At 45.1% G+C, this 24,551-nt stretch overlaps 1 protein-coding gene across 1 annotated transcript in view; it reads left to right on the top strand.

The window, feature by feature from the left end:
• fbn1 (fibrillin 1) overlaps positions 1 to 24,551 on the top strand; it is a 260,794-nt gene that overhangs the window by 191,954 nt on the left and 44,289 nt on the right. The window contains exons 33-41 of the mRNA XM_039771381.1: positions 12,356 to 12,478; positions 12,776 to 12,898; positions 14,924 to 15,049; positions 19,897 to 20,019; positions 20,265 to 20,387; positions 22,964 to 23,131; positions 23,380 to 23,448; positions 24,238 to 24,367; positions 24,479 to 24,485. Coding sequence (XP_039627315.1) covers positions 12,356 to 12,478; positions 12,776 to 12,898; positions 14,924 to 15,049; positions 19,897 to 20,019; positions 20,265 to 20,387; positions 22,964 to 23,131; positions 23,380 to 23,448; positions 24,238 to 24,367; positions 24,479 to 24,485 — 992 coding nt within the window. The remainder of the gene's footprint in view (positions 1 to 12,355; positions 12,479 to 12,775; positions 12,899 to 14,923; positions 15,050 to 19,896; positions 20,020 to 20,264; positions 20,388 to 22,963; positions 23,132 to 23,379; positions 23,449 to 24,237; positions 24,368 to 24,478; positions 24,486 to 24,551) is intronic.

Below are 24,551 nucleotides of genomic sequence, written 5' to 3'. Positions count from 1 at the left end.
AACACGGGGACACAACTTGTTAAGGATAAATTTCACACAAACATTAGGAAGGTTTTCTTCACAATGAGAACCACAAATACTTATGTAGAATAAGTGACCAAGTAGTGTGGTGGTCAGTAGGACTTTAGGGGGCCTTCAGCACTCAACTTGATGTTGTTGTGGTGGAATTTGGACTTGGCAAGCTTTGTTGGGCAGGATGGCCCGTTCTCACTGAAATATTTGTTTTGTATTCTAATATTATGATGTCAGTAAACACACGGGTGGGACATCAAGAATAAGAAATAACCAAGCGAAATTTTATATAGTGCCTTTCACCGTGAGTACCATTATGAAACTTGTTTAACAAGTCTTGCACTCAAAGGCCCAGGAGAAGTGACATTCCCCCCAGATTATCTGTGACAAGCTGGGAATCTGCTGAAGAGGCCCCCTGAATGAGTGGTGCCATCAGAACACCAGGTGGTGCAATGCCAAACAGCTGGCGAGCCTCACCAGCTGCCATAGAGTCATCTTGGGGTGCGTTTCGTCTGATATTTGGTGTGTCCATTTTTCATGATAGACCGAGCTCAGCAGCTTGAGCCTTTTTTCGAAAAGCTCCAGATGTTTTGTTGCTGCCGATGCCGAAGAGCTCGCAGTTTCCCAGTTTAATTAACGCGCCGATCGCCTCACTTGTCTGAAACAGCTCGTCACCTCCATGGCCATCAATACGCGTTTAAGGCCGAGCAGGCTGGAGGCTTCAGGTGCCATGGACTGCCTGGGCTGTGGGAACGGCGCTGGAGCTTCCAGCCTGCGTTAAGACACGTGAAATCTGTAAGTGCGACTGGACAAACGCTGGGAAAACAAACATTTCCTGAGAACAGCCTGAATGATATCTTCTGGGTTTCATTAACATTTTCTCTACATATCTGGGCTCCCCTGTCGTCGGCAACTGTTTCCAGTTTTAGAAGTAAACAACATTCCATCTCCGTTTTTTCAGCCCCTCCACACACATACACAACCCCTTAGCCGATAGGATATACAAGAATATCCGAATCTCATTAACTCTCCGCTGGCTTTGGATGGCTATCTGCTCTGCTTTGACACAGAAACAGAGGAAGGAAAACAGAGAAAGGGCAGGCATGTCTGCTGCTGCATGTTGAAATCTGGGGTTTTAGAGACTTGCCGTCTCTTAACGGCCCCCCTAGCATTGGAACTGGACTGTAAACTCTAAAGATGACGGTTCAGTCTACTCTTCTTCATCATCTTTTCCCATTTGTATGTGGTAACCTTTTCCATACAGCACGGTCTCCCCAGTCAAGCCCTTTTCTTTCATATCCTCTTGTTCCTTATTCATCCACTTCTGCTTTGGCCTTCCTTGCTTTCTCTTCCCCTGGACTTCCACTCCCATCAGTCTTTTGCTCACATATGCATTGTCTCACCTCATACCACTTCAGCCTGCTCTCTTGTACTTTTAGATTTGTGTTGTACCTCTGATTGTCTCATTTCTTATTCTGTAACTTCACACATAAATCTTAACCTTCTTATTTTTGTCACATCCAACTTCTTCTCCTGCGCTCCCTTTACTTGTCCATGCCTCAGCTCCATACATCATTGCTCGTCTCAAACACCCGATTTTTAACCTTCGCCTTAATCCTTCGATCACATAATCCTCCTGATACCTTCGTCCAATTATTCCATGCACAATTCTCCATCTTGGGTTCGATATTTAAACCTATCCACTCTGTTCAAGAGCTCCCTCTGCAGGCTGACTTCTGAATCCTGATCCTAATTAAATCTCAAATATTCTGTCTATCTTCACTCCTCTATTTCGAGTCTTGTGCTCACAACATGTGTATTTTTTGCTACAATTTTCTTATACAACATTGGAAAATTAAAGTAGTCCACAAACAAGAAGCTCCTTCACACGGGGTCACATTTTAGAATTGAAGACAGGATTCTTGACCAATGAAGGAGGGGATTTAGTTCACATTGGTTTCCCGGAAGTTAAAAAAAATCAAGCATTTTTGCATGTTTTGAACATGCAACTGTCAAGATTAGGTTTGTGTGATCTTATTTTGTAAATTCTAACATCTTGACCGTTATTTTCAGGTCCTTCTATTGCTGCCAATTTGAGAGCCGTCGTTAGCCCATGCCTGTAGCCCGATGCAACCCAGGGGGGCTGCCACCAAGCGTTCCGGGGGAAGTAGTATACCGCCCATGGCTGTTCCCTGGACCAAGTGTTGAAGGGGAGTCCCGGCCAGGCATGGAATCCAGCCATCTGCCACTATATATATATATATGTATATATATATATATATATATATATATATATATATATATATATATATATATATATAAAATCCAGTGTCTGTATGTCCGTCCACTTTTCACGAGAGAACTACTTAACTGATTTAGATTGTGTTTTTTTTTTTTCTAGAATTAGCTTCAACATTCCGGTTGATTCTGCGACTTCTCTCATTGCGCTAAGTATCAGAGTTCACTTGCGCGAATCCGAGGGAAAGGTTGCAGGCCGAAGGGGGCGGGGCCCTCCTCACTCACCACGCCAGCCTCTGTCCAAGTCGCTCTACCTCTCGCCACGTGTTGGAGCGCACCTAGCTAGCGATTCCTATTTGTTCAGCAGACATCATTATCATCTAGAGATTGTTAAGGAGTAACGTTTGACATTTTTGAGAAAGAGGTCACAGCTACGTGTGTTTTAGAGGGTACCTGCTCATTGGCAGAGATGTCACGTCCATGTGATTTTCTCCCCACGTGGGGGATGCTCTCCAGTTGGAGCTGAACACGATCAGATGTAGGGCCAATGCTTGACCTCAGAGCGTACCTACCTTCTGCTTCGCCAGAATTACATTTCTTTTTAATTTTTTTTGTGATTTTTAAAGTGTGTTCTGTTTCACTACTATGAGAGCGGAGCCATGAGGGACAGTTAGTAATATAATATAATATAATATAATATAATATAATATAATATAATATAATATAATATAGAATCATGGTAATGCTGTGGCTCCCTCACATATCCAGTGTCTTCAATTCAAGTCCTAGTTGATTTCTTTGTGGAGTTTGCACATTCTCCCTGTGTCTGTGTTGATCTTTCTTCAGATGCTTCCGTTTTCCTCATTACTGCCAAGAAGGTGGTCCCCAGATGCACATGCACGACAATACATATTTTAGGTTATATATGTAAAACATTTAATGATTATCGTAATATATATATTGTGTAATGTATTACTGTATATACCTCAGTATAAAGGCTGAGGGTGGTCCCAAAACAGCAAGGTCATGGTGGCCCCACCTCTTAGGGTTCCACTTACAAGACACAAAGAATAGATTTAAATAAGCAAATAATAAATAATCATAAGAATAATAAAAGTCTTGAAAACAAGAATACATGAAAAGTAGTAATTCAAAAAACTAAAATAACAATAAAACAGAAAAACATTTTAAGCCAGGATACAAACCCTGACTGTGTATTGTTTGCGTCCTCGTGTCAATATGTAGTCCAGACGCGCCAGCAGTCACACCAAGTGCACTTCAGAAGAGGGGTCACCCACCTGAACCCACTGGCCCAGCCAGTACTTGGATGTGAGATCAACCAGGAAACGTTTTGCTTGCTGCTGGAAGAGGCATTGGTGAAGCCAGTAGGGGGCGCTTACCCTGTGGTCTGTGTGGTGATCCGAATGCCACAGTGCAGTACTTCAAAAAATGGTGGCATCCTCTGGATGACAAGTAAAACCGAGGTCCTGACTCTCTGTGGTCATAAAAGATCCTTGGGCATCCTTCATAAAGAGTAGAGGGTATCCCGATGTCCTGGGTAAACTGCCCACCACGGCCTGGTCATTCTGGCCCCCTAATCATCCCCTGTCTCTCTTGCTTACCCCTTCATCACCTAACAGCTCATGTGTGTTGAATGTACTGGTGCACAAAATGGCCACCATCACATCATGCAGGTGGGTGCTGCACATTAGTGGTGCTTGAAGTGGCTGCCCACTCACTATGAAAAGCACTTTGAGCCGTGTGAAAAGCACTATATAAATGTAAAGAATTATTAGTAATTATTATTATTGTTGATCTTTGCCATGGAGAGTGCCTGAATTAATAGCATTATAGTACGAAACAAAAAAAACGTAGACACGCATGCGAGGAGCATCCAAAAAAAAAAGGATGCTGACAGACTGAAGAGAAGAGGATGCTGCCGTTCTCCCCATTTAATGTTTTTACGGAGTGCACTACCAGTGGTGCACCACTAGGGGGAGTCCCAATGTCTCGTTCGAGAACACCAGGCCTATTCCTTTCCCCCTGAGCCCAGCTGAGCCACGTGCATTTGGTGGCTTTTGTGGCTCGCGTGTTGTTTGTTCTGCCGCCTCCTGTGGCTTTCCTCTCGTATTTACTGTTTACTTCCAGCTGACAGCAAAGGCTAAAATTCAGTTCTCAGACAGGTGCCCACCCCGTGCCCACCCCCGACCCCATCAAAACGGATTGTCCTCCAAGGCACTGAAGTCATCATATGGCGGCTCTTGCTCTGTGGCTTTTACAACCCGAGAAAATTTAATGACAGACATTGCAGATAGTTTAGCAGGGGGGCCAACTGGGAGAACAGGGATGGTTTATGGCCTTTTTCTTTTTTGTTCGAGACGGAGCCACCTGAAGGGTCTTAATCGCGCACGTCTCTTTCCGAGGGCTGCTGACTCCCGTTCCCACTCATATGTTACGCGTTAAGTACTTTAAATGAGACATCTGCAAGTGCGTCTCTCCTAAACCTAAACAGCGTGTGACTTTGGAGAGGACTTGTTGCATGCAACAGTTTCCGTCTGTTGTTATTTTGGAGGCTTTAGAGAGTGTTTGGCATGGTGGTGGCGGGGGGTGGGGGTCTGTTTTTTTTTTGGTCTTATTTTGTTTTGCTTGACCTTTAGTGGGAAGCGTGCGATTGAATGAACATTTCCAAAGGGGTCTGTAATCCAACACAGAGCCCACTTTGTGCTGCCACATGTTAAAAAGCTAAATAAATCAATAAGTGGCATTGTGGCTTATCTAAGCGGCAACTGGGCAAATGTGACGCGCCCGTCTGTATCTTCCTTTAGAGTTGACGTGAATGACAGCCTTCAGAAGTGCATGTTGGTCTGTTAAGTGGCCTTTTATAGATTCTTAAAGTGTCGGCCTTACCTGCAGGTAATCATCGGTAGCTCAGCGTCTTTGATATCCAGAGGGTCGTGATCGTCACGTGCACAGATACTGGGACATTCATACACACTTGTGCTGATCGAAACATCCAAATCTACATGTGGGCCCTTTGTGACAGGCGACCATTATCCGGCTGGGACTCCAGCAGGATGGAAGGACCCTGAGGGGGAGAGAGCCACTCACATTGCACTGCCTTCCCAGGGACTCTAGAGGGCATGCCTTTCTGGGTGGTTGTGGCACCACAGATACCCACAGGGCAGACAGGTAGTGTAGCACAGCCCTGTTGGGTTCCGTGGGGGTCACCAGGGGGAGCTGGAGAGCCCCACATTGGACTTAAACCCAACCTGGGAGTGGGTAACTAGCTACCCGGAGCACTCCCAGGATCAGCTTAAAAGGGGCCGCCTCACTCCATTCAGAGAGCCAGAGTCAGGATGAAGTGGGACGAAGACTGCTGTGGGGGAGTAGAGGAGGAAAGAAACTGCTGTGGGGAGCGAGACAAGAGCACTTCCTACTTGGAAATAAATGCGTGTTGTGTGGGAAGTCGTGTCTCTGCCTGTCTCTGTCGGGGTTGGGGCAGCTGGAGCCCCCACTAGTTTTGCACACCTTAAACACCGGCGCCCACCTCTGCTGTATGTAAGTGTGGCTCGACCTCCACAGTGTCCACAGTGCTGGGGTGTTCCTGATGGCCGTCAGTGTGGTCTTCATTCTCTCCTCCACCGCTACCTCCGGCAGGTCCAGAAGGCGTCCCATAACTGAGCCTGCCCTCGTAGTCAGCCTGCTAATTCAGTGGGCTGCTCTTAAAGTGACGTCACTGTCATGGCTCCTCTCCTGGCTGGGGTGCCAATTCATGTTTTATGTCTGTTTTTGTTACTTTTGTTGGTTATGTGTACTGTTCTTTGTTTTTTTATATTTTCTCGTATACAAAGTATTTTAATCATCCAAAGATTCGATATTGAGATTTTGATTAATTTCAACGTTTTAGACATCCCTGAGTTTAAAAATACCATTTTCAGACTTCTGTCTGTCTGTGTATGTGAGTGTGTCTGTGTGTGTGTGTGTAAACACGATAACGTCAGTACGCTTTCACTTAGTTTAGCCAAATTTTCCATACAAGTATTAGGTACAAAACAGATTTCTGTGAATTTTTGGGCTATTTCCGCTAACCAGAAGTGGTAGTTTACGTTTTATTCAGTCAGCTGCAGAGTCTGATTTATTTATTAACTTTACTTTTGTAATAATTGTTTAATATATTATTAATTTGATTTGATTTGTTGTTGATGGTTCTTCAATGTACATCTCTCTATTATAATAAAAAAAATCCTGGGACAAGACCAGACTTTTTAGCCTGGGACAAGACGTGACTTTTTCACAGAGACACTTTCATGTTCCGCATGACAAGACTTTGTGCCAAGACATTTAAGCACGCCCGGGGCCGGAAATAAAAGACAAAGAGTAGATGACAAAGTAGAATATCATAAAAGAATTCAAAAATGTTGGTGCGATACGCATGCAGAGTGGGTTAGAGATCAGAATCAGAAAAACTTTATTAATCACGAAGGAAATAATGGAAGTACAAAAATTCGAAAGTCTCGAAAAACTAATAGTAAAGATCGCATAAGCACAAACAAATGCAAATTATTACTCAGTGAAATAATGGAACAGCAAAAAGAGATCGAATATATTGTTTGGATTTAAATACATTGTTCGGATTTAAACTTTAAGTCGGAGACTTGTAAATCGTCTAATTCGTGTTGCCATCGGGGAGAAGTAGTGTTTCTTCTCAATGAAGAGGCGTATCCACGAGAAATAAAATATTTGCTGTTTGGAGAAAGTGAAATCCACATACGCGAGCGGCAGAGACATGAAGTGGCTGGTGTATAGTGCAGGCCGGGGTGGTTGGCGAGCAAAGTGAGCAGGGGGCGAAGCCCTCTAGTAATATATAAAAATATAATCTTTGTCTTGTGGTCTACTCCTCAAATATCTGTCTCCACATCTGAGTATACAAAGAAAGTTGAGGGGAGACCACTCCCGATTTTTGATTTTGTTTATGTATTGTAATAGACAGTCAGGATTCTTACCCGGGTGGGACGCCTCCATAACAGAAGGACAGGGGGAAGGAGCGTGCACGGGGCAGTACCTCCCGTGGGGCGACAGAGGGCTACGGGTTTGGAGCGCAGAAGCTCAACCCTGCTGGGGCCCGTGCCCACCACCAGGGGGCGCTTGAAGAGTGGTTGAGCCCTCCTCTTCAAGTCTGCCGCCACTCCTAGAAGTGCAGCCAGAAAGGGGATTATGGGATACCTGGGGGCTGCCTCACTCCGTTCAAGGTTGTGGGAGGAGGAGTGGAAATGGACAAGAGACAGAAGAGAGAGAGAGGGGAAGAAAGAAGGACTGTGATTTGTATATTAGTGCCTTGTGCGTCTTGGACTGTGCTGTGCAGTGGGGAACGAGGCAAAAGCGTTTCCCCCACTGAAATAAATGTGTGCTGTGCTGAACTCGGGGGTCTGTGACTGTTGTGTCTGGGGTTTTGGGGAGGTGTCTGCCCCCTGGTGCCCACAGTATGTAAGCTGCCTGTGATATATTCCATGTGTTTTGTGGGTGGTCCCCCAAGAGACGGGATCCACCTTCCAATCACCTCTACCCCATAAATCTGGAGGGTCTCCCACAGTTCTGGTGGCTCATTGTGAGTGCGCTCTGGAGTGGGCAGTTCTTGTGTGTTGGTAAATTCTTCACGCTTTTTGATTTTTTTCTGAATTTTTCTTTCACCTTCTGCTTGATATTTTTTGTCGTTGCTTTCGGATTCTGTACTGGGACTCACCTTGGATTGCCTTCTTGTTGCATTTAATTCCATTTTGCCTTTGTGCTCCACAGAGCTTCATTGTGATTGGAGTCCTTATTTTGCGAAGGTTAAACCCTTTTACTTTTTTAAGGTTCGATGCTTGCCTATATTATTAGCCGGGGTTTGACGGTGATATCCCCCTCTAATGGTCACTAGAGTTGGGACCACCTGCCAATTATTACTAGGAACTTCCCCCCACCCCATCTGAAGGATTTCCCAGAGTTTCTGGCTGTTCATTGTGAATACACTCTGGAGTCGGTGAGTTAGTTGTTTTTTTTGCTGTGTAATTTTGGCCTTCATGCTTTGTGTTTGACTTTGTTTCTCGATTACTCTATTGGGATTTTGTTTGCTTTGGACTACTTTAGTGTTTTTGAGAAATTCCTTTGCTTCCTGTGCTCCATGGAGCTTCATTGTTATTATTATTGAAGAGCTTTTTTATTTTATAAAGATCTGGTGCTTGCTTTAATTACTAGCCGGGGTTTGACGGCGATATCCCCCTCTAGTAGGCATTTCTTTTGGTTTTTGGGACATATGTGCTTTGGGACTTCGGGTTCATGAAGGTTACCAGCTCAGCACACCACCCAGGATATCAGTGGGTTGTGGAGCAAGTAAAGGATGTCACTACTCATGTTAAAGAGATGCAGAGTCCTGAGAATAAAGAGCCTGCCCTGGCCTTTCTTCTACGGTTCCTCTGTGTTATGAGACCAGTCCAGCCTGTCATTAATGTGGACCCCCAAGTATACTGCTCAAAAAAATTAAGGGGCCACTTTTGAATGTTGAATATAGCATCAAGTCAATGAAACTTCTGGGCTATTGATCTGATCAGTTACGTAGCAGAGGGGCGTGTTAGTCAGTTGGTGCACTAGAGGGGCAACAATGAGACGACCCCCGAAACCGGAATGAATGGTTTAACAGGTGGAGGGAGGCCACTGACATTTTTTCCTCCTCATCTGTTTTTTCACTCGTTTGGCATTTGGCTACAGTCCGTGTCACTACTGGTAGCATGAGGTGGGCGATACCTGGACCCTACAGAGGTGGCACAGGTAGTCCAGCTTCTCCAGGATGGCACGCACATCAATACGTGTCTCCCATTGCCAGAAGGTTTGCCATGTCTCCCAACACACTCAAGGGCATGGAGGAGATTCCAGGAGACAGACAGTTACTCTAGGAGAGCTGGACAGGGCCCCTCGTAGAAGGTCCTTAAGCTATCAGCAGGACCCACCAGTATCTGCTAGAGCCTACAAAATGACCTCCAACAGGCAGGCCACTGGTGTGAATGTCTCTGAGCAAACAATCAGAAACTGACTACATGAGGGTGACCTGGGGGCCCGACGTCCTCTAGTGGAGCTTGATTGGCATTTGCCATAAAATACCAGAATTGGCAGGTCCACCACTGGCGCCCTGTGCTTTTCACAGATGACAGCAGGTTCACCCTGAGCACATGTGACAGACTTGAAAGGGTCTGGAGAAGCCATGGAGAGCGTTATGCTGCCTGTAACATCATTCATCATGACCGGTTTGGTGGGGCGTCAGTGATGGTCTGGGGAGGCATATCAATGGAAGAACGCACAGACCTCTACAGGCTAGACAGCAGCACCTGCCATTGGGTATCGGGATGAAATCCTTGGAGCCAATGTCAGACCCCATGCTTGTGCAGTGCCTCCCAGGTTCTTCCTGGTGCATGACAATGCCCGGCCTCATGTGGCGAGAGGATGAAGGCATTGATACCACTGACTGGCCCTCACGCTCACTCGCCTCACCTCAATCCAATAGAACACCTCTGGGTGGGACGACGCCTCAGCCTGTTCAGGAGCTCAGTAGTGCCCTGGTCCAGATCTGGAAGGAGATCCCCCAGGACGCCATCCTTCATCTCATTAGACGTTTTCAGACATTTTTGGGGGTATACAAACTACTGAGTATGATTTGGAGTTGATGCAATAAAATTTCGGCCAAATGGCCTAGCCTAGTCATTTTTTCACTTTGACTTTTGGGGTGTGTTTGAATTCAGCCCTCTCTCTGTCGGTTGATCATTTTCATTTCCATCCTTTCATTCCAAACACATCACCATATCAGTCCATAGAAGTAGAGATAGCCAGCAGGATTTTTTTTCCCATTGAGATCTGATATGTTTTCAAAGAGTTCCTTTAATTATTTTGAGCAGTTTATTTCTAACAGTGCATCCACTCCATGAGCTGTGATCGGGCATAGAAGCTCATTGGTGAGGCCGTTCCTTGGTTTTTCCTGATGCAGACTTGTAGACAATTTCAAAGTCCCCCCCCCACCTCCCGATTCCTCTCCTCTGTCTGACCCCCACCTTATCATTATACTCCATTAGCACACAATTTCTGCAAATGATCTGACATGCTATTATATTTATAGACTGAGGGTGAAGAGAAGAGGAGATAAAACTGTTGTAGCAATGCATCACCTCCACATTCACTCCCTGAGCAGTGACTGGACATGGAGGCTCTTTGGTGTGGCTAAAGTCAATGACCAATGTCTTGGGTTTGCCGATTTTCAATTGCAGATAATTCTCAAAGTTCTCCTCCTGCCTCGTCTCCTCTGTCTGACACTTCCACCTCCTTTATCATTACACCCCATTAGTGCAGAATGTCCACAAGTGACCCGACCTACTGTTATATTTATAGACTGAGGGTGAGCAGATCACCTCCACATTCACCCTGAGCAGAGGAGATAAAACTGTTGTAGCAATGCATCACCTCCACATTCTCCAGAATGATCTGAGAGTTTTCACAAGTAACCTGACCTGCTGTTACATTTATAGACTGAGGGTGAAGAGAAGAGGAGATAAAACTGTTGTAGCAATGCATCACCTCCACATTCACTCCCTGAGCAGTGACTGGACATGGAGGCTCTTTGGCGCGGATAAAGTCAATGACCAATGTCTTGGTTTTACTGATTTTAAATTGCAGATAATTCTCAAAGTTGTCCACCTGACTCCTCTCCTCTTACCTCATCTCCCTTATCAATACAACCCATAACTCCAGAATGATCTGAGAGTTTTCACAAGTAACCTGACCTGCTGTTACATTTATAGACTGAGGGTGAAGAGAAGAGGAGATAAAACTGTTGTAGCAATGCATCACCTCCACATTCACTCCCTGAGCAGTGACTGGACATGGAGGCTCTTTGGTGTGGCTAAAGTCAATGACCAATGTCTTGGGTTTGCTGATTTTATTTATTTTTTCCTTTATTAATTTTATTGCAATCCATACAAAGCAATCAAGTTTTTACAAAAAGAAAAATTGAGTTAAGAGCAGATCGATCCCCACCCCTGAGAGAGAGAGCAAGCCGAACGGCGTAAAATTTAAGGCTTGTAAACTTACCTAAATTAATAAATTCTCTGTGCTTTATGAACTTATTTTAAAATATTACTGATTAGATCCTGCCATGTTTTGAAAAAAGTCTGTACGGATCCTCTAACCGAGTATTTGATTTTTCCAATTTCAAATAGTATAACACATCAGTTTCCCACTGACTTAAAAGAGGAGAGTTTGGGTTCTTCCAGTTTATCAGAATGAGTCTGCGTGCCAACAGTGTAGTGAATGCCATCACAATTTGTTTGTCCTTCTCCACTTTAAGCCCCTCTGGAAGAACCCCAAACACAGCTGTTAATGGGTTAGGAGGGATTGTGAGTCCAAGGCTGTCTGAAAGGCAATTAAAAATTTTGGTCCTGAATAATGTTAATTTGGTGCAGGCCCAGAACATGTGACCTAGTGAGGCTGGGACTTGATTGCAATGTTCGCAGGTTGGATCCTGCCCTGGAAACATTTTGGAGAGTTTTAGTCGAGACAGATGTGCTCGATATATAATTTTGAGTTGTATAATTGTATGCTTTGCGCATATGGAGCTCGAGTGAATTCTCTGCATTGCTACTTTCCACTCCTTTTCTGATATATTAATTGAGAGATCTTTTTCCCAGTGTCCTCTTGGATCTTTGAAAGGGAGGGATTGTAAAAGGATTTTATATATTGTAGAGATGGTGTCTAAGTCCTTGAGATTGAGCAAGATTTTTTCCAGCATGGATGAGGGTGCAAGATGAGGAAAATCTGGAAGGTTCTGTTTAACAAAGCTCCTGATTTGAAGATAGTGAAAGAAATGTGTAGCTGATTTTAAATTACAGACAAGTTCTCCCCTTAACTCCTTCCTGTTGTCTAACAATTACACCCCATTAGCACACAATGTCTGCAAGTGACCTGCTGTTATATTTATAGGCCGAGAGTGAAGAGAAGTGGAGACAGAACTGTTCTCTGTGCTCATCCACTGTGTATAGTAAGTTCTGAAAATACGCAATTCATTTTACTGTCAATTTTGCCTCCCCAGATATCAATGAGTGTGAGATTGGCGCCCATAACTGCGATCGTCACGCGACTTGCACCAACACGCCCGGGAGCTTCAAGTGCCGATGTAGCACCGGATGGATTGGGAATGGAATCAAATGCACAGGTAGGTACGAAACCCTCGTGAAGAAAACGAAACAAAAAGATTTGCAGCCTTGCTGATGACTTTGGGTCATCGTCTTTAAACAATATGGCACCTTTCGAGGTGTAGTCGGTGAGGTTCCGTGGCCTCAGAATGTTAGTTTGCATGCAATGGCTGTCATTTGAATTGCCAAACTGACTGAGTAGTAAGCCTTTGAGAATTGTGTCCCTCTTTTGTGTTAAGGGGGCGTCACCTTAGAGGGAAGGCCACGATGCGTTTTGTTTGTGTTATTGTGACATGTTTGTGGTGTCCTCTTTACAGATTTGGATGAGTGCTCAAATGGCACCCACATGTGCAGCGCTCATGGCGAATGCAAGAACACCATGGGCTCGTATCGATGTGTCTGCAAGGAAGGCTATTCCGGAGATGGCTTCATCTGCTCAGGTGACAACCACGTGACTTTACAGAACAGAAGCGCATTTGACCGTCGTTTTGGCAGTAAAAGTCCTAAGCGTATTGTCGTGGGTGTAGAAATGGGATCCCTTTGAGTTTTAGCCCTTGCTTTGGTTTGTCTTAACGTCTTTTGCAAGTTGTGGTCGAGGAAAGCACAGAAAGTTCCACAAAGAAATGTTGGGGCGCCAACCTGGTTGTCCCTGTTTAACTCCTGCAGCAAGAATGAGTCACAGACATCATGAAGGTTTGGGACAGCCACCCATATGTTATTCCCAGGCTGCAAAACTTGAGGTAAATTGAACAGAGATGTTCACAGATTTGAGTCCAAAATAACACTGCTAGTATGGAGGTAAGATGGCAGCTTTAAAGGCCAGTAAAGGAAATGACGTCATCTAGGCCAGAAACCGGAAATGACGTCTTTAAGGACCGGAAGTGACATCATCAGTGCGTGCCAAGACCCTGCGGGATTTCCTGTGAATGGTCTGCAAGAGATCGAGAGAGACAGTCTGGCGAGGAATTACTATCATTTAGGCCCTTCAGCTGTCTCCCAGTCGCACATGTGTGACACTCCACACTAAAAAGTAACGAGAAAGGGCCACTGTAAGAAAATCAGATCAAAACCAGACAGGCGAATGCTTGGCACTGGTCACCGAGACTGGCACTCCGTCCTGTGGTGCGTTAACATACGAGACTGAACAGCTCCTTCTGGAATCTGCTGGCTTTATAGTTGGCATTTCGGAATGGGTGGAGTCAGTTGCCCTCACTGGGTGTCTACCATTTTGCACTGATACAACTTGTCCAGTGTGCGCAAATGTTTGACGTCGAGAAAGAGGGGTCCAACTGGTTCTGTCTAATCCTGAAGCATGATTTTACATTTTGATGAGGCAGCCCGCTGCCTGTATTTTTACATCTACGGCCACAATGCGCCAGGCTCGAATTGTAACCTGGACATCCTCAAGTGCTGCACTACCATGATCTTGTCACAGGGGGCGTCAAACTTGACAACTGCAGTTGCTGATCCCGTCCCCGGAGGTTGACAGATAACGTGAATAGAAATCGCAAGGGGGGAGGACTAATCACATGACTCTGTGAAGACTTTGCAGCGCAGTTTCAAATTTCCAAAGTATTGGAAGCCCACTGGCGGCACCGTGGCACAGCGGTAACGCTGCTGCCTCGCAGTTAGGAGACCCGGGTTTGTTTCCCGGGTCCTCCCTGCGTGGATTTTGCATGTTCTCTCCATGTCTGTGTGGGTTTCCTCCGGGTGCTCCGGTTTCCTCCCACAGTCCAAAGACATGCAGGTTAGGTGCATTGGCGATCCTAAATTGTCCCTAGTGTGTGTGTGTGTGTGTGTGTGTGCCCTGCGGTAGGCCGGCCCGGGGTTTGTTTCCTGCCTTGCGCCTTGTGTTGGCTGGGATTGGCTCCAGCAGACTCCCGTGACCCTGTAGTTAGGATATAGCGGGTTGGATAATGGATGGATGGATGGATGCAAGCCCACCCCTTTTTTCTTACAGCCAATAATATGCAAGCCTGATGAAGACAATTCCCATGAGAGTGCCCTCCGGGTGTGGCAAGTTCAGCTGCAGTCTGCAATCTCGCACCCTTTTGTTTTCTTCTTCTTTTTTCCCCTCTGTTGCATTACGTAAAACACGATAAATCAGAAAAAAAAAACGAGACTCTCTTCTGCTTGGCAAGTCCAAAACAACCATCTTCATCATACCTTGTTAGCTGCATTATATGCACTTGACATCTGGGAGAGCATTCATTGGTTCTTAGCACTCACATGGAGAAAGCCCCGCCTCTCCGACTTACCGCTGAGTCGCTGGGTATGTCAGACTACATGACCAGAGGTCAGCAGAGCGCACCACGACTGCTTCCGCCTCGTTAAGATTATATAAATAAAGTTGGTGATGGAAAATCGCAGGAAAACTCATGTCACATGTTAGGGGACTTTAGGTGACTTTTGGATTTGTAGAATTTTGCCGTAAGCTCGTACTAACTTTCCTTTCTATGTTGCAGATGTTGATGAGTGTGCTGAGAATATAAATCTGTGTGACCACGGCCACTGTCTCAACATTCCCGGTGGGTACCGTTGTGACTGTGAGATGGGCTTCGCTCCGACATTGGACAAAACAGAATGCCAAGGTAAGTCTGAGTGGACCATAAATCAAAGTAGGCTTGAAAAGACCAGTCGTCAGGCCACTGGGTGTGATGATCTGTTTGATTCACGTGGGTGTTGTGTTGATGAGAGTGGACCACTCGTGGTCAGTGCCCCCTAGTTTGTTGGTTAGTAAGGAAGAAAGGGTTGTGTATGGGAGCCACTGGCTGCAACTCTTGGATGTTTGCTCTAAATTCCAAATTCTATTTGAATAAACCCACCCTTTCAGTGTCACAAGAACGACACAAAGACATCGTAAAGGTTTGGGGCAGCCACCCGTATAATGTGCCTTGGCTGCAAAAAGGATTTGTAATAATTGCGAGATATTCACAAGACCCAAAACAGAACTGACAATGTGGAGGCAAAATGGCAGCTTTATAGGCCAGTGTAGGAAGTGGCATCATTGGGGGGGACCGGAAGTGACATCATCAATAGCGCCGGCCACCCGAAGTGATGTCTTTGGGAACGGAAGTGATGTCGTTGGAGATGAAAGAACCGGAAGTGATGTCATCGGAGGCGCCGGAACTGTACGGTATTTCCCGGGAATGGTCTGCAAGGGATTGAGAAAGACAGTTAGTGCATCCCACCACCCACTGGTCTGGCGTGGAGTTACTGTTACTCAGGCCTTTCACTGTCTCCTACTCACACTTGTGTGACACCAGTCACGTAACTTTAGGGAGTTTCTCATTACATTCTGTTAAATCCTTAGTGCTGTTGCAATCTCCATGCACCAATCTCTAATCTGAGGATAAGAGACACAGAGAATAGGCGGGACATGAGATGGGGGAAAGGACATTAGTAGCCTGGGAGGCTTTGGACAAAATTTCACGGCTTTGGGAATTTAAGGGATATGGAAGTCATGAAAATGGGAGCCTGGGTAAAGCTTTCACATTTTAACTAATATTCTACAAAATGTTCTAGCGTTCTGCCTGATCTGCGCAGACTCAAATGAGCGTGAGCCGGGCCGTTTGCTGAACTGTGATTGGAATACGAGCTGTGAGGATAAAGACACAATTTGAAGTTTCACTCTGTGGGGTTGTGTCTGTGCCTCAGAGACACCGAAAATTTTTTTTAGCAAAGACCAAGGGTCACGTTTTTAAACTTTGTGTGGATTCAAGCATGAAAATACGCGTATGTCAAAAAACCAGAAAAACGCAAAAAAACGTAAATGTGCGTCCTCAAACGCCACCCTGAAGCATTCATGTATGGAGCATGCTAATCAGCCTCATGCATATGCAAACACGATGCTGCAGAACTTCACTGGCTCGTAGAGCAGCCGCCCACCTGACACATCGAGACCCCGCCCCCTTGCCTTCACAAGTATCTGGTTGAGAGCACAAGATCACGTGTGGCATTATAGTGCGCTCTCCACCCAGGTGCCATCGTCTAAGCAGGTAGCCGCTCTCACCTGTCACATGTAATGACGGGACTGATGTTACTTTGAATTGTAAACGCTGTATGAAACACCGAGGGTTCAGCCAGTTACCTCATGCAGCACCTCCATTTCTGCCAAGGCTACTTTACCTGAAAATAAATGAATCACGTGCTGACCCAGGCCACCGAGCCACGACGTTGGTCAGTTCCATCTTGGTATCACAGATGACAGTTGACAAAAACAGCTTCATGTTCACAAGTAGACTTTATGAGTAAAATGTTCCAATTACGTTAGAAGAATCAGACATTTTGTGTTGGCATAAACTTAAAATCATGTGAAGTGTTGTTGTGTGTTGTTTATGGCAGTAAAATCTCTTTTGAAGCAAATCACTCAAAGGTGAAGCTTTGGCGTTAGGTCTGTGCCATGGGCGGTAGAAAATAATGAAAACTGTGAGACTGAAAGCGAAGTGACTTCTTCCGTACGATCAATCTGTTTTTATAACATTGCCACTTATCATCATATGCTAAAATTTTAATTTTATAAATCAAAGTATTTGATTTGAGATGAGGGTCACAGTGCTGAAGGGAGGGGTGTACAGGTTTCAAAGGGTTAAAGTCGACAAGCCATATTACAGAAATTCAAAGAATCACAAAAAGCACAAATCACAGGCAAGGACACTAAAACTCCCAAGCGCATTCAGATGAACTGTCAGGAAGTGTGGGTAAGCCCCGCCTCCATAGGACTGAGGGCAGTCCTTAGCGGTGATGGGCAGGTGGCCCCGCCTCTTGGGGAACCACCCACAAGACTCGAGGCACATAACAAAGGCTCAGAGGAAAAAAAACAAGGAACTATATAAATAATTAATAAAGTAAAATAAATAAAGAACTCAACCCAGCCACAGGGGGAGCCCTGACGGCAACGTAACACTGGGGGTCTTCTACGAGGCCATCTTTAAAATTTCTAAAACTGTTTCATCAAACAGGATTAAACAATTCATTGACATGTACAGAGTTCTGATTTATGCATTGGTAAATTAATCCTCCCTTTTGGTAGGAACTCATACATATGAGGAAAATTAATGGAAAGAATTATGAAGGATAAGATTGAGCAGCACATGGCAAGAACAGGAGTTTTACTGAACAGTTGCCAAAGATTCAGATGAGGAAGGTCGTTTTTCACTAAAATGGTGGGATTCTATGAGGAACCAACAAAAGGATACGATCAAAGTGGAGCTGATGAGATTATTCATTCATCTGGACCTTCAGAACGCATTTGATCAGGTGGCACATGAGAGGGTGGGCATCAAACTTAAAGAAGTGGCAGTTGAGGGTGATGTTTGTGGATGGGTGCAGAATTGACTCAGACACAGGAAGCAGAGGGTGATGGTGTGAGGAACCAAATCAGAACTGGGTGACATTAAGAGTGGTGTCCAGCAGGGGGCAGTGGTGGGGCTGCTGCTATTTTTAATATATATATAAATTATTCAGATAGGAATACAATGGAACCTCGGGTCACGACCGTAATTCGTTTCAAAATTCTGGTCACAACCCGATTTGGTTGTGACCCGAAGTAATTTCCCCCATAGGATTGTATGTAAATACAATTAATTCGTTCCGGACCATATAAGCTGTATGTAAATATATATTTTTTTAAAGATTTTTAAAGTACAAAAATAATTATACCATAGAATGGACAGTGTAATAGTGAACTAAAAACAAGTAAAACATTGAATAATACTGAGAAAACCTTGAACAGAGGTTCAAGAGTTCATGCTACAGCCTTACAAACCGCTCGCTGAACATTTGAAAAATCCATAATTTATACACAAACTAACCATAAACAACCAAGAAAACTAACCTTGCCTGAGTCAAGTTCTGGCATGAAGGAAGTGAGGAGGAGCTGGGTGGAGAGGAGATGACAGTTTTGAGGTAAAGTCCCTCTGCGCGATGCACGTCTGACTGAGAATAATGTACTGCACAGGGAGAGACTGAACACGTGCGGAAATCATCGGCGCGTACGAACCGGAAGAGAAAATGAAATAGAGCACAAAGAGAGCACAGCGAATGCACAGGGAGAGACTGAACACGGGAGTAAATCACCGGCGCACACGAACCGGAAGAGAAAACGAAATAGAGCACAAAGAGAGCACAGTGAATGCACAGGGAGAGACTGAACACGGGAGTAAATCATCGGCGCGTACGAACCGGAAGAGAAAACGAAATAGAGCACAAAGAGAGCACAGCGAATGCACAGGGAGAGACTGAACACGTGCGGAAATTACCGGCGAGTACGAACCGGAAGAGAAAACGAAATAGAGCACAAAGAGAGCACAGCGAATGCACAGGGAGAGACTGAACACGTGCGGAAATCACCGGCAAGTGTGAACCAGAAGGGAAACTGGCTTGTTCGTCACCCGAGTGTGTGGTCGTGAACAGATGCAAAAGTTTGGTGAACTTTTTGGTCGTTACCCGATTTGTACGTGTTCTGAGACGTTCGTGGCCCGAGGTTCCACTGTTTACTGTAAGTAAGAAACTGGCTAAGTGTGCAGATGATACCAAGATAAGTGAACTGGCAGATAATCTCGAATGTGTTGAATCATCACAGAGGGACTTGGACAGCTTGGGCCGATTTGTGGCAGATGAAATTTAATGTCAGTAAATGTGAAGTATTACATGTAGGATATAAAAATGTTAAGTCTGAATATACAATGTGTGGTCTTAAAATGGAAGGAACGCCTTATGAGAAGGCTTTAGGAGTCGTAGTGGACTCATTGACTCATCACCTTCCCGACAGTGTTGGTCAGAAGCCATTAAGAAGGCTAACAGAATGTCAGGTTATATAGCGCCTTGATGTGTGGAGTACAAGTCACAGGAGGTTCTGCTCAAGCTTTATAGCACACTGGTGAGGCCTCATCTGGAGTACTGGGTGTGCAGTTTGGGTCTCCAGGCTACAAAAGGGACATAACAGCACTAGAGAAGGTCCAGAGAAGAACGACGAGGCTGATTCAGGGCTACAGGGGATGAGTGATGAGGTATAAAGATTAAAAGAGCTGAGCCTTTACAGTTTAAACAAAAGAAGATTAAGAGGTGACCTGATTGAAGTGTTTAAAATTATGAAGGGAATTAGTACAGTGGATCAAGAAGGTGACTTCATCAAGAACACGGGGACACCGTTGGAAACTTGTTAAGGGTGAATTTCACACAAACATTAGGAAGGCTTTCATTGCACAGAGAACCACAAACACGTGAAATAAGAGAGTAGTGTGGTAGGCAGGAGGACTTTAGGGACTTTCAAAACTCGACTTGATGTTTTTTTAGAAGAATTAAGTGGACTGGTAAGCTTTGTTGGGCCGAATGGCCTGTTCATGTCCAGATTGTTCTAAAGTTAAATATGTTTTTTTTTAAAATATATATGAAGCTGCTGTGGTGCTGGTTTGTAACGTACTTCTTTCTAAAACAGATATCGATGAATGTGGTTTCTCTGAAATCTGCGTCTTTGGGACATGTCATAACCTTCCAGGATTTTACCGATGTGAGTGCGACACGGGATATGAGCTGGATAAAACCGGTGGGAACTGCACAGGTATGAAGCCTTCACTCATTGTATCCATTTTAATTGTAACAGAGTCGCATGTTTGCACTTCACAGTTTCATATTCATCTGTATAGCTGTCATCAGAAAAAAGGGAATAGGGGAAACTTAGGAATAATCCAAAAGAAGTCTTCTAAAACCAAACAAGGAAGTGGGTTGGCAAACTACAAAAAGACTCAAAAACATTAAAAAAACTACGCCAGCACTTAACAGCCTGACTCCTGATTTGCTTTCCAGATGTCAACGAATGCAACGATCCTACGACTTGCATCAGCGGAGTGTGTGTCAACACGCCTGGCAGCTACATCTGCAATTGTCCTCCAGATTTTAGACTCAACCCAACTGGTGTTGGCTGCGTTGGTAAGGTTTTTCATTTTAATGCCACCATTGAAGTTTGTTAGAGTGATCGGAAGTTGCTTTACGCTCCGTTGGGTTTAAGGATTCTGAGACTCGGTTACTAAAGTATGTTAAATTGGGCAGTCCTTGATCCGGTGTGTCAGAAATCAAGAAATCGGATCATATTTAAATCTGTGATATACAGCAGCTACTCATCACAGGGTTTATGGGTAAGGTCAAGGTCAATAAGGTTGGTTTGGACATCGAGACAAAGGGGAGACGCAGTGTGGAGGAAGAAGAAAATCCACGTTAAGAGAACATGGGGTGTCGGGGGGGCACATCACACGTAACAAAGGTGATTTCATCTAAAGCATGGGTGTCCAACTCCAGAACTCCAGGCCTGGTGGGCCGCAGTGGCTGCAGGTTTTCATTCTAACCCTCTTCCTAATCAGCGACCAGTTTTCGCTGCTAATTAACTCCTTTTACATTCATTTTAATAGCCCTGTTTTTAAGGATTCAGTCCTCTGAATTGATTTGTTTCTCCATTAAATGGCAGCCAAACAGAAATGAGACGTGAAACGAGCCAACAGGTGACCAGCTAAACTGGGGCTTCACACTCCAGCCAATTTCACTCCAACCAGATTCTTAATGAGAAGCTCATTCTTGCTGTTAATTAAACCCGTTATTTAACTCCATGGCGTGTTGCTGCTCTCATTGTGCCACAGCAGACATTTTCAAAACTGTTGATATTCCGTTATTTTGTCTAAGAACTCCATCAAAATATTTGGGTGACCTGAGAAATCAACCTTACCGAGACCTTCACCTTTCTTTATTTTCAGATTTTGTGTGATGGGCACAAGGGGAGCTGGTCATTTGTGTCTCATTTTTGTTTGGCTGCTAATTAAGGAAAAAAAGAAACTACTAAGGGGCCTGAGTCAAGTTAATTAAAATTAAAGAAGATAATTAGGATCAAAAACTGGTCACTAGTTAGGAAGATGGTTAGAATGAAAACCTGCAGCCACTGCGGCCCTCCTGGACTGGAGACCTCCACTCTCTTTACTGACCAGTCAGGCTTCTGACTGCAAGGGTGTCTTCTGTTCTCAGTGGGCTCTCTTCATTACCCTCTCCCCTCTCGCTACTTCCGGTCATTTGAATGGGGGCATGCCAGAGGTCTGCAATAGTAGAAAAGATGGAATATTAAGCTGTTGACATTTTGGTGGCGTTCTTAACTATCTGCACTGTTTGCACTGGATTCCAGAAAAGTTTTGCTTCATGTTCATGTAATGACGGCTTCATCATACACTTTGAGACCCCAGCAGTCACCACTGTGCCACACTGCTGATTAACATGAAAGAAATGTCAGAGATCAGTGGCCACAGGCAGATGGCAGACATCAGGGCAAAGGTGGGACACAAAGTAGAAGGAGTCTTTGGAAAGGGTGCCCATCACATAACAATGGCGATTTCATCTAAAGGAAGGCGTCAGCTTCACTGTGAATGGCAGGCCACTGATGGAGCACCGGGAGCAAGTGCAGTGCAGCCAGCTAGGGGGTCAAGAAGAACATTTTAATGGAGACCTCCACTCTCTTTACTGACCAGTCTGGCTTCTGACTGTGGGGGGGTATCTTCTGTTCTCAGTGGGCTCTCTTCATTACACTTTCCCCCACATGAGGTCATTTTAATGGTGGGCATTTTAGAAAACATGATCCTTCAAGCTGTAGAGATTTTGGTGGAACTCATAACTATCTTCTGGTGTCAAGCACTGCTTGTTCCAGACTCCAGAAAAACTTCATCATACACTTTATGACCCCAGCAGTCACCACTGTGCTGCCACTTCATTTAACCTCACTACACTCTGCCCTTTCGCTACGTAAGGCCATTTTAATGTGGGCATGCCAGGGGTCTGCAATACTAGAAAACATGAAACTTCAGGCTGTCAACATTCTGGTGGTGTTGTTAACTATCTTGTGATGTCAAAGCTCTGCTTGCACCGGACTCGAGAAAAGCTGTGCTTCATCTTCATGAAATGGCAGCCTCGTCGTACACTTTGAGACCCCCAGAAGTCACCACTGTGCCAGGCTGCTGCTCCAGTCCGGCAGGGGCCACACTCTGAAATGAGACAAAGAAAGAGCTGAGGCACCTCCGTGGTGAACCCCACTTAATTAACGATATTAATGATTAACAAGAAAGACACTCAAAGATTAACGGCCACAGCCAAATGATACAAATGCTCCGGTGTGGCGTTTTCACAAAGAAGGAGCTCCATCAGAAATGAATGGCCTCTTCAGGTGGCAGGTGGGTTTATTTCTGTAGATATTGTGGAGCCCACAAGAGTTGGGAGGAAATAGTGAAAGTGATGTCACTCAACTCAGCTTCTCAGCGTCATTCTGGAACTGCTGAGGAAAGGCAAGAAGACATTAGCAATGGTGCCCCCTCTTGGCCTGGAGTGGTACTGCTTACCTTATTACAGCCCTGAAGGGGTCCCCTAATTGGTTGGGTTTTCCAAATACGGTGCGTTTTATTAATGTGTTATTTACTCAGTAGCCATGAAATGCTTGACATCTGCATCATGTTTATTTTCTTCTTTTTTTTTTATTCCAGACACTCGAATAGGGAATTGCTTCCTGGATTACAGGCAAAGAGGAGACGCCTCCGATGTTTATGAGTGCAACACTGAAATTGGCGTTGGAGTCAATAAAGCCACCTGCTGCTGTTCACAAGGCCGAGCCTGGGGTACCCCGTGCCAGTTGTGCCCAGCAGTCAATTCCTGTGAGTTCCCGGGTTGATATTCCCTAAGGATTTTTCCCCGTTTTCACTAATCAAGCAATAACTACAATGATATTTTTGTTTTTCCATTTTTAAACCCTAGAACAAAGATTATATTTTATTTCCTTTCTTTTCTTGCTGCTTGATTACACATGCCGATTTGAGTTTTTGCAGCTGACTGCCTCCCCTTATGGGACGTGCATAGAAAATCAGGGCACCGACTTGACGGCTCACGTGTTTCTGTCTTGCAGCGGATTACAAAATCCTGTGTCCTGGTGGCGAAGGCTTCCGACCGAACCCAATCACCGTCATCTTGGAAGGTAACGAGACATCTGCATGGCATAAATGTCACCTTAGATACTCTAGGTGTAAGTCTTGGGAGGGATGGTGTGGACGCTAGAGGGCACTGTTGCCCCGTGAAACCCAACAGACAGATGCTCTGGACACAAGTATAATAACACTAGGACCATTTTGAATTCTTTGCTTTTCAAAAGTGCCTCCAAAACACCACATCCACCAAATACACCATAAACTAACACAACAACAATCCTTTTCACCTCCCAGCAAGCTCCGTCACACTCCCTCCCAACTCCGGCTCCCTTGCTGGATCTCTACCAGTCCTTTATATAGTCCTTGACCCGGAAGTGCTTCTGTCCTTCCGTCCATGTGATTCCAGGTCAGATGGAGAGTCGCATTTCTCTTCAACCCAGAAGTACTTCTGTCCCTCCCCTCTCCCCATGATTTGGGGGCACATCTGGGCTGTATGGGAAACAGAAATCCCTGTGTCTCCCTGCAGCGCCACCTGGCGGCACCCACGGTACCCAGCAGGGCTGTGAAGCCGAACTCCATCTCCCATAGGGCCCTGTGGGAATCTGGGGCACTGCTATGCTGCAGGGAAATCGCCATCTAGCATCCTGGGTTTGTCGGCCGGCCGGCCGTCCATCACAGTGGTTAGAAATTTCACTTTAACGAATCTATGCATTTTTTATTTGTTTCTCGTTCCGAAATGATAGCTCATTCCTTTCTTCTTCAGTTTGCCCAAAATGTAATATAATTCCTAAATGACCCTTATTTGACTCTCTCTCTCTCCCCTCTGTTTTCCATGACAGATATCAATGAATGCCAGGAACTGCCAGGCTTGTGCCAAGGTGGCCGGTGCATTAACACCTTTGGCAGTTTCCAGTGTGAATGCCCAAGAGGATACTACCTAAGTGAAGAGACACGGGTGTGCGAAGGTTTGTTACGCCGGCTCTCTACCTACTAGGGTCCTCCTGTGGTGCCTGGGGTCACTGTGTACGTGAGGGGATGTAATGGCTGCCTTCAGTCACTGCACCAGGACCTTCTTTCAAGCATGAAAGTATAGAAGATCTCAGTTGTATCCCATTCTTACCAAACGTCATGAATTGGTGATCACAAATATGAA

This window comes from Polypterus senegalus, chromosome 12 (genome assembly GCF_016835505.1).
Source record: "Polypterus senegalus isolate Bchr_013 chromosome 12, ASM1683550v1, whole genome shotgun sequence".
Taxonomy (NCBI): Eukaryota; Metazoa; Chordata; class Cladistia; order Polypteriformes; family Polypteridae; genus Polypterus; species Polypterus senegalus.
The sequence above is the reverse complement of the archived record's forward strand: the minus strand, read 5'-3'. Positions and strand labels throughout refer to the sequence as shown.